The 8,751-nt window shown below is 56.8% G+C and overlaps 1 protein-coding gene across 2 annotated transcripts; it reads left to right on the forward strand.

The window, feature by feature from the left end:
• Window positions 1-1,873: 1,873 nt before the first annotated feature.
• Dmwd (DM1 locus, WD repeat containing) lies at window positions 1,874-8,698 on the forward strand. 2 transcript variants are annotated; one of them, XM_052761337.1, is made up of 5 exons: window positions 1,874-2,350; window positions 3,872-4,054; window positions 5,888-7,153; window positions 7,810-7,884; window positions 8,177-8,698. In XM_052761337.1, exons 1-5 carry the CDS (start codon window positions 1,919-1,921, stop codon window positions 8,222-8,224), a joined length of 2,004 nt encoding a protein of 667 aa, XP_052617297.1. In that variant the 5' UTR covers window positions 1,874-1,918; the 3' UTR covers window positions 8,225-8,698. The 2 variants fall into 2 exon arrangements, with proteins under 2 accessions (XP_052617297.1, XP_052617298.1); XM_052761338.1 differs by lacking the exon at window positions 7,810-7,884.
• The last annotated feature ends 53 nt before the right edge of the window (window positions 8,699-8,751 follow it).

Raw genomic sequence — 8,751 nt, forward strand, 5'->3', positions numbered from 1 at the left:
TATATAAATGGCAAAACAGAACCACTTTTTCTTCTGTTGAAGTGATAAAAATATAAAATACCTTGACAAAGGGCAACTTAGGGGAGAAAACACTATTTCCACTTGCAATTCCAGGTCCCTCATAGCAGGGAGGTCAAGGCAGGAACATCCCTAGTCAAGAGTAGAGAGAAGGAATGCATGTATGCTTGCTTGGTTGTGCTCAGTCATGTTTCAACTCTTATACAGTTCAGGACCCCCCTGCCTAGGGAATGGTGCCTCCCACAGTGGACTGGACCACATCAATTAAGACAGTTACCCACAGACATGCCTACTGGCCAACCCAATGTAGATAGACAGTGTAAGTATTGCAGCTAGGATGGAAAGGTATCCTGTCAGTCAGGAGTCAAGGAATACCATAAAGTCACTGTAAACACGGCAGCTTACAGCCCTGCTTCAGGGAAAGGCTTCCCTAACGCAAGTGTAACAACTCTGCTTGGGCAGAGGAGGATTTCCCCAGCTAGGTTGTTACAGCTCTACTCTGGTCTAGCAAAGTTGTTACAACTCTGCTCTGCTAGGGAAAAGTTTCCCCTAGCAAAAGTGTTACAGTTCTGCTTGCTCCAGGGAAAAGTGTCACACCACACAAGAAACCTCACTTGAGATTTATTGGGAAGGAAAAATCCAGGATGGCTGAATCTACGGTGAGGGTGAGAAGCAGCAGCAGGTACAGGGTTTATATAGAGTGGGGGGTGGGGCGCTTTTCCAGGGATCTCAGGGATTGGTGGGATTCTGCAGCCTGACTCTGGAGCAAGCTCAGAGATTGGTGGGATTCCAAGCTCTGATCCTGGGGTTAAGTCAGGGTCAGGGTGTTCTTTCTTCAGTCCTTTTATCCTATAGACAGTCTCTCATTGAGACTGCCTTCCATTTGATTCTAAGTAATGTCAAATCCACAAAGCTGACCATCATCATGAAAACAAAACCAAAAAAGGTGGGCAGAGTCACATAGGTCTCGGAGGGTCCCACTTGAGTCTCACGGCGGCAGGGGACCACAGGTCAATGAGGAAGGAAGGGCAGAGAAGTAAACCCTTGAGTCTAAAATGACACCAGGAAGTGGGTGCGGTGTTTCAGGCCTGAAATCCAAGCACTTATGGAGGCTGAGGCGAAAGGATTGGGTCAAGTTTGAGGACAGCCTGGGCTGCAAGTGGGGTACAAAACAAAGGTCAGTGAGTTGGCCCGCTGGGTCATGGCACTTACTGCCAAGCATGAGGACCTGATTCCCATGCCTAAGACCCACATGTTGGAAGGGGATTTGACATTGTGCTTGTCCACACAAAAATAGATAAACGCAGTCATTTTTAAAAAGCATTTATTTATTTATTTTATATGCATTGGTATTTTGCCTACATGTATGTCTGTGTGAGGGTATCGGGTCCCTTAGAACTGGTTACAGACAGTTGTGAGCTGCCATGTGTGTGCTGGGAAATGAACCCAGGTCCATTAAGAGCAGCCTTAACCTCTTAACTACTGAGTCATCTCTCCAGCCCCCGTCATTTTTTTTTAAATAATAATAATAAAGGCAAGAATCGCCTGGAGTCAGCTGTAACAACACGAGGATTCTGAATAGTGCTTGAGGTTGCTCCGTTGCTAGGCAAACGGCTCCCGGGGCGCTGTTGTTAGGGTCTAGGGCGTTCCTACCGGCCACGCCCCGTAGCCAACCGCTTGCCGGCGTCTGTCGCGGCGACCACGCCCACACCATGGCCCCGCCCACAGTCCCCGAACCGTTACCTCAGCAACCTTCGGCTCCGGGTGCCAATCGTAGAAGCGTCACCCGGACGACGACCCTACCCCTTCCGGCGCTGGGCCCGCAACTTCCGGCTGGGGGTCCTGCGGGCGGGCGGGCGGGCGGACGGGCGGCTGCGGCGGGGCCCGGTGGGCGGCCAAGATGGCGGCGGGCGGCGCGGAGGGCGGCGCGGGCCCCAGCGCCGCCATGGGCGACTGCGCTGAGATCAAGTCGCAGTTTCGCACTCGCGAGGGCTTCTACAAGCTGCTTCCCGGCGACGCGACGCGCAGGTCGGGTCCAGCCTCCGCCCAGACCCCGGCGCCGCCGCAGCCCCCTCAGCCCCCGCCCGGACCTGCCGCAGCCTCCGGGCCTGGCGCCGCGGGCCCCGCGCCGTCCCCGCCGCCCGCCGGGCCGGGCCCCGGGCCCGCGCTGCCCGCCGTCCGCCTCAGCCTGGTGCGCCTCGGTGAGCCCGATGGCGCCGGGGAGCCGCCCTCCACGCCCTCGGGACTGGGCGCCGGAGGAGACCGCGTCTGCTTCAACCTGGGCCGCGAGCTTTACTTCTACCCCGGCTGCTGCCGCCGCGGGAGCCAACGGGTGAGTGATCCGCGTCGTGGGGTGCCGAGAGCATCGGGGTCCCAAGAGTGGCAGCGGCAGCGGAGGTTGGGCATCCCAGGGGAGCCTGGTTCCTGGAGCTAATGGAGTCGAGAGGTTGCAGGGGAATCTTGCGCGCGTGTGTGTGTGTGTTTGCGGGGGGTGGTTCTTGGAGGTGGCGAGGGTGTGTTCCGGACCTGATGGAGCTTCTGAGTGGAGATGGGGCGGGGGTTCGCGGATTCCGCAGGTACAACAGGCGTTGTGCGGGCGATGGGGAATCCTAAGAGGATTGCAGGCCCAGGGGAGATGAAAGAACGGAGAAATACTGCATGCTTGGCGTGTTGGAGTGAGTCTTGAGACTTATCAAACCCAGGAGTGCCAGGCATTTGTAAGTGATGAGGTTGAGAGCCCTACAGGTAAAAGGCAGGGGGGACTGGAGGTGTAGTTTAGGGGTCGTCGAACAAAGCAGCAGGTGAGTGAGATCCTAAAGAATACGGTGTCTAAAGGGAGCGAGGCTTTGGAGGAAATGAAGGGAGTTTGGAGGAATGATGGGAGTTCTGAGTTGATGGGGTTCCTGGCAGGGGACATCCTCAGGTGTGGCAGGCATCTCTAAAGCAATTAGCCCCAGAAGGGTGAGAGAAAGAGAGAGAGAGAGAGAGAGAGAGAGAGAGAGAGAGAGAGAGAGAGAGAGAGAGGTGGGGATCCTGAGAGTCCAGGGGTGACTGTGTACCTAAAATATGAGGGACTGTGATGATTGATGTGTCTGAACTATGACAGCGATCCTGAAGTTTAGGGAGCCAAATAGAAAGAAATGAAGCTTCGGAGATGGCTCTGTGGATGAAGTGTGTGCTTTGAAAGCATGAGGACCTGAGTCTGGATCCTGGTCCCCCATGTTAAAGCTGTATGGTTGCAGTCCCAATCCAGGGAGCAGAGACAGAAGGATCCCTGGGGCTCACTGGCGGTCAGTCTAACTGAATTGTTGAGCTCCAGGTTCAGTGAGAGACCCTGTGTCAAATGTTAGATGGAAAGCCACAAAGACCCTAAATGTTGACCTCTGAACTCCCATCCACATGCATAATGCACACACATGCACACAGGCATATACTGCATGTACAGAAGAAAATGAGAGAAATCCTAGGAGACTGGAGCTTTTGAGTCCTTGGGTCTGGGGGGGTCTCTGACTATTGTGCTAAGTCCTGCTGGAGTTGTACTGTGATGGTGGCTGGGAAGACTGGGGGAGATAGCTCCAGGCCTTTGGGGACTCTGAACCCTGTGGCTGTCCCTAAATTACACCTTGAAAGGCTCTGTGGTCTTTATTGGATGGTGTGCATGTGAGCATGTGTGTGCTGCCCTTCTGGGTTTGAATCCCCTTCCGGTCTGTGGGTACCTGCCTCTTCCCACCCACCTCCCCACTTCCCCCCGAGGTTAACCCTGCTTCCTCTTGGTGGTTTCCCCCGACCTCAGCTTCCTCTTCCTTCCTCTCCCTGTTCTGACCCGTTAACTTGTCTTCTCCCACGGTTCAAGTCCATTGACCTCAACAAGCCCATCGACAAGCGGATCTACAAGGGGACCCAGCCCACCTGCCATGACTTCAACCAGTTCACGGCTGCCACAGAGACCATTTCCTTGCTGGTAGGCTTCTCTGCTGGCCAGGTGCAGTACCTGGACCTCATCAAGAAGGACACCAGCAAGCTATTCAATGAAGAGGTGATTAAGGATGGGAACTGCTGCTTCTCTTTTTCTGCTCACCCCTACACTGAGCTGCCTGGAAACAGAATAGACTTGAGAGGGGTAGGAGGAGGGAGAGCGAGTGACAGGCAGCTGCTGCTGCTGGCGCCACTGTGCTTGCAATGTCTTGGTCCTCTACTGTGCCAACCCTGTGTTGAAAGAAGCTTTACTTCTTAAGTTCATGGATGGATAAGGAAGTATGGTGCCCATCTCACAGATTAGAAGACTGAGGCTCATAGGCAGTTGGGACTTTCTTGATATTCTTGCTAACATCAAAGTCTGGGCTTTTCAGGCTTTGGACTCTAGTCCCTGCTGTATCATTGACTCACTGTGTGGTGTGGGGAAAGCGATTTATTCTCTGAGCCATAGTGTTCGTCTGCAAAGTGGGACTTGTGTCCCCTTCTCACAGGATTATATAAACTCATTCACAAGGGCTGCTCGGTTGGACTAGCTAGGCTGAAGAGGGAATGCCAGGAGATGACCTTAGCAAGCAGGCAGGCCGGGAGGGCCCCCCTGTTCTACTGTCTGGTCCAGGGGAGGTGGTCCACAAATGTTCTCCAGATGAGCAAATGGCCAGAGGGAGCGAGGAGGTGCTGCACCGTGGGTGCATTAAAATCCCAGACCAGTGACTCCTCCTGAGCAGGCCTCTCTCCACAACAGCCCAGCGAGCAGATGGAAGGCCCCAGCCACACTCAGAGGCTGGAGACAGGCTGCACAGGTCCATTGGATGTGCTGCATGCAGCCCTGGTCAGCCAGGAAGGCAGGGAAGGACATACAAGTAGAGAGAATGGGTTGGGCCTGGTAACACAGGTCTGTTATTGCAGCTCTTTGGGAGACTGAGGCAGGAGGATCAAAAGTTCAAGGTTGGCCTGGGCTCCATAGTAGAAGGAACAGCTTAGCTTAGCTAAACTCCCCGAGACAGGACAGCCATTGGGCTGTGTGGCCGGAGTAGCCGTTGAGGGAGAAAAGTCAGAAGATGCACACTGAGAAGGAACAGGAGGTGTGGCTTGGGTTGGCCTGGAAAGCTGTAGGAAGGACCTTGCCCTCCTTCCTCATCAACAGGAGCCAGCAGAGTAACCCTGCGTACCCTTTTGTGCCTCCGCCATCGGGCCGAGATGATTGGAGGGCTGGTGGCTTTCGCAGCCCTGGGTGGGACGCAGCTCGGTCCCGGGAGAAGTTGGGTCACCACAGTGCTGCCTCAAGCTGCAAGGCTTCAGGCAGGGCAGTGCCAAGGGCGTACTTGAATTTACTAATCCTGGCCACCGAGGAAGGGACAGCTATGAGTGCCTGAAGCCAGCGGGAGGCATTGTGGGTGGTGGCAGTGGGCCAGGGCGGTGGGCTGGGAGTTGAACTGGGTTGTGGGCACACTTGGCTCAGGGAGCCTACAGCTCCTGTTGGAAGACGAGACTTCAGTGTGGGAAAAGAGAGATGCCTGGAGGGATCTGACACGGGCGGCCGAGAGGGTGAGGTGCCTTCAGGTGCGCAGGGCATTGCTTGGGGCATGTCCTTTGGATGCTGTGCCAGCCGCTGGGACTGGTGATGGGGACCCTTTCTCGGGACTCTAGGGTTGAAGTTCTTGTCTTTAGGCTGACACTGAAGACAGCAATAATTAAGTGGCTAGAGGATAGCCCTTTGACAGGCAGGACTGTTCTGGTCAGAAGTGGGACGTGGAGGCACCACAGAGCTCCTCTCAGGCAGCTCTTCTTTCCCGTGTCCCTGTGACATCCTGCCATTGTCTCAGTCAGTGGAGGAGCTGGGGTCCAACAGAAGTGATCACCACCTCCCAACCCCACCCTGTCATTCCCTTTGCAGCGGCTCATTGACAAGACCAAGGTGACATATCTGAAGTGGCTGCCTGAGTCAGAGAGTCTGTTCCTCGCTTCTCACGCCAGTGGCCACCTGTACCTCTACAATGTCAGCCACCCCTGCGCCTCCACCCCACCGCAGTATAGCCTGCTGAAACAGGGTGAGGGCTTTGCTGTCTATGCAGCCAAGAGCAAGGCGCCCCGCAATCCACTGGCCAAGTGGGCGGTGGGTGAGGGGCCCCTCAATGAGTTTGCATTCTCACCCGATGGCCGACACCTAGCCTGCGTCAGCCAGGATGGCTGCCTGCGTGTCTTCCACTTTGACAGCATGCTTCTGCGTGGGCTCATGAAGAGCTACTTTGGGGGTCTGCTCTGTGTGTGCTGGAGCCCTGATGGCCGCTATGTGGTGACGGGAGGGGAAGATGACCTGGTTACCGTGTGGTCCTTCACGGAGGGTCGTGTGGTGGCTCGAGGCCATGGCCACAAGTCCTGGGTCAACGCTGTGGCCTTCGATCCCTACACCACTCGGGCAGAGGAGGCAGCATCAGCCAGTGGTGATGGGGATCCCAGTGGTGAGGAGGAGGAGCCTGAAGCCACCAGCTCAGACACGGGACCCCCACTGTCCCCACTGCCCAAGGCTGGCTCCATCACCTACCGCTTTGGCTCAGCTGGCCAGGACACACAGTTCTGCCTGTGGGACCTCACAGAGGACGTGCTCTCTCCTCATCCCTCTCTGGCCCGTACCCGCACCCTTCCAGGCACACCGGGGGCCACCCCGCCAGCCTCTGGTAGCTCTCGGGCCGGAGAGACAGGCAGCACAGGCCCCCTGCCCCGCTCCCTGTCCCGCTCCAACAGCCTCCCTCACCCGGCTGGCGGTGGTAAGGCCGGTGGGCCCAGTGCAGCAGTGGAGCCTGGCACACCGTTCAGCATCGGCCGCTTCGCCACGCTGACCCTGCAGGAGCGGCGGGACCGAGGGGCTGAAAAGGAACACAAGCGCTACCACAGCCTGGGAAACATCAGCCGTGGGGGCAGTGGGGGCAGCAGCAGCAACAATGACAAGCTGAGTGGCCCTGCCCCCCGCAGCCGCTTGGACCCAGCCAAGGTGCTGGGCACGGCACTGTGCCCTCGCATCCACGAGGTCCCGCTGCTGGAGCCCCTCGTGTGCAAGAAGATCGCTCAGGAGCGCCTGACCGTGCTACTGTTCCTGGAGGACTGTATCATCACTGCCTGCCAAGAGGGCCTCATCTGCACCTGGGCTCGGCCAGGCAAGGCGGTGAGTCCACCTGGCCTGGGGCAGGACCCCAGGGCTCAGGGGCATCAGGATGGTTCCTGCCTGTCTGAGTGACAGGCCTCCCGGCACCAGTCAGCAGAGAGGTCAGGTGTAGGAGAGAGAATGGAGGGCCACAGCCAACCATCCGAAGGGCCTCTGATGGCCACGTGGTCACCTTAGCACTTAACACTCAGGCAGAACCTGCTTTTGTGGAAAATCTGCATTTTAAATGGTGAAGCTTTAGTTTGGGGCTGACACTCTCGGAATGAGATTGAGCTGAGGGCCTGGCTTCCGGCCTGCCTCTTAGACACTCCATTTCTGAGCCAGCTGCTAAAGGCTTGAATGGGAATCGTCAGGGCCCAGGCCTGCACTTGTGTGTGGTGTGTGGTCCTGGTCACTGCATCTTGCAGATGGGCTGTGCGGTGGCTGTGGTCTCAGTCAGTGAGATGAAAGCTTGGCCCTGGTCAGGCGGCGGCTGGTCCGTCCAGGTTCTGAGCATGTGAGCTCAGCTTCTGGGGCCCCACACTGCCTTCAGTCCCTCAGATCCTCCTGTGGAAGGTTAGAGTCCAGAAGCAGCATTCAGAGCAGCCTCAGAGCGAAGGCAGGATGGTAGGGCTTGGGAAGTCTGAATTCTCAAAGAAACTCCTCTGTCTCCCTAGTTTACAGACGAGGAGACCGAGGCCCAGGCAGGGGAAGCAAGTTGGCCCAGGTCACCCAGCAAGTCAGTGGTAGAGGTAGGACCAACCCCCAAGCTGGAAGTGGGCCCGTTCTCTTCTCCACTGTCCCTGTCTTGTCCGCCCTGGATCACCTGGGGCCATTAATTACTGTAAAAGTGCTACCCTGGGGCAGGGAAGACTGCTGAGCAGTTGGTTCCTAGCCAGGACGGCAGCTTTGGACTGGGGGGCCAGGGGACCTAGCTGGGGCAGAAGCAACTGTGAAGCCTTTGGGTGGCTCCCCGCTCCCCGCTCCAAGCACTAGCAAAAGCCCGGGTGTTGTCTAATCCAACCTCCCTCTCACCCTCCCCAGGGCATCTCCTCCCAACCAGGCAGCTCCCCCAGTGGCACTGTGGTGTGAAGCCGAGGATGTCCTGTGCCCCCAGCCTCCTAGCCATAACCCTCCCTGCTGACCTCGAGGATCACTGTATTAACAAGACTAATCATGATGGAAGGACTTCTCCGAGCCCCTACCCTGCACAAATACTGGGGATCCCCTACACTGGCCCAGCCATGGGGATGTAGCGGCCTGTGTGGCCTCAGCCCTGGCCTCCACCTACTGCCAAGTACAATGACCTGTCCTCTGAAATATCAGTGTTAACACAATTCCCTGTCCCGGCATGTGACTGGTCACTCCTGGGAGAGACTCCACCCACAACAACCCAGCTCCACAGTGCCCCTGGGTTAGAGGGCTGGCAGGGGGGTGTCCCCCCTCCCAGCCCATACCCCATCCCTTGCTATGGTTTGTGCTTTTGAAGAGTGTTAAATTATGGAAGCCCCCAGGGCCCTCCTTGTCCCCCTGGACCTCTTATTTATACTAAAGTCCTTGTTTGCACTGCGTCTCTGTTCCCTGGGGCGTGTGTGTGTGTGTCTGTGTGTCTGTGTGTC

This window comes from Peromyscus californicus, unplaced genomic scaffold (genome assembly GCF_007827085.1).
Source record: "Peromyscus californicus insignis strain IS unplaced genomic scaffold, ASM782708v3 Scaffold_4__1_contigs__length_199733344, whole genome shotgun sequence".
In the NCBI taxonomy this organism is placed as follows: domain Eukaryota; kingdom Metazoa; phylum Chordata; class Mammalia; order Rodentia; family Cricetidae; genus Peromyscus; species Peromyscus californicus.

Excerpts from the sequence above, each read along its gene's own strand:
- Dmwd (XM_052761337.1), top strand. The coding sequence starts at position 1,919 with ATGGCGGCGGGCGGCGCGGAGGGCGGCGCGGGCCCCAGCGCCGCCATG. Across the intron at positions 2,351-3,871 it reads GCCGCCGCGGGAGCCAACGG|TCCATTGACCTCAACAAGCC; the intron begins GTGAGTGATCCG and ends CCACGGTTCAAG. Across the intron at positions 4,055-5,887 it reads GCAAGCTATTCAATGAAGAG|CGGCTCATTGACAAGACCAA; the intron begins GTGATTAAGGAT and ends TTCCCTTTGCAG.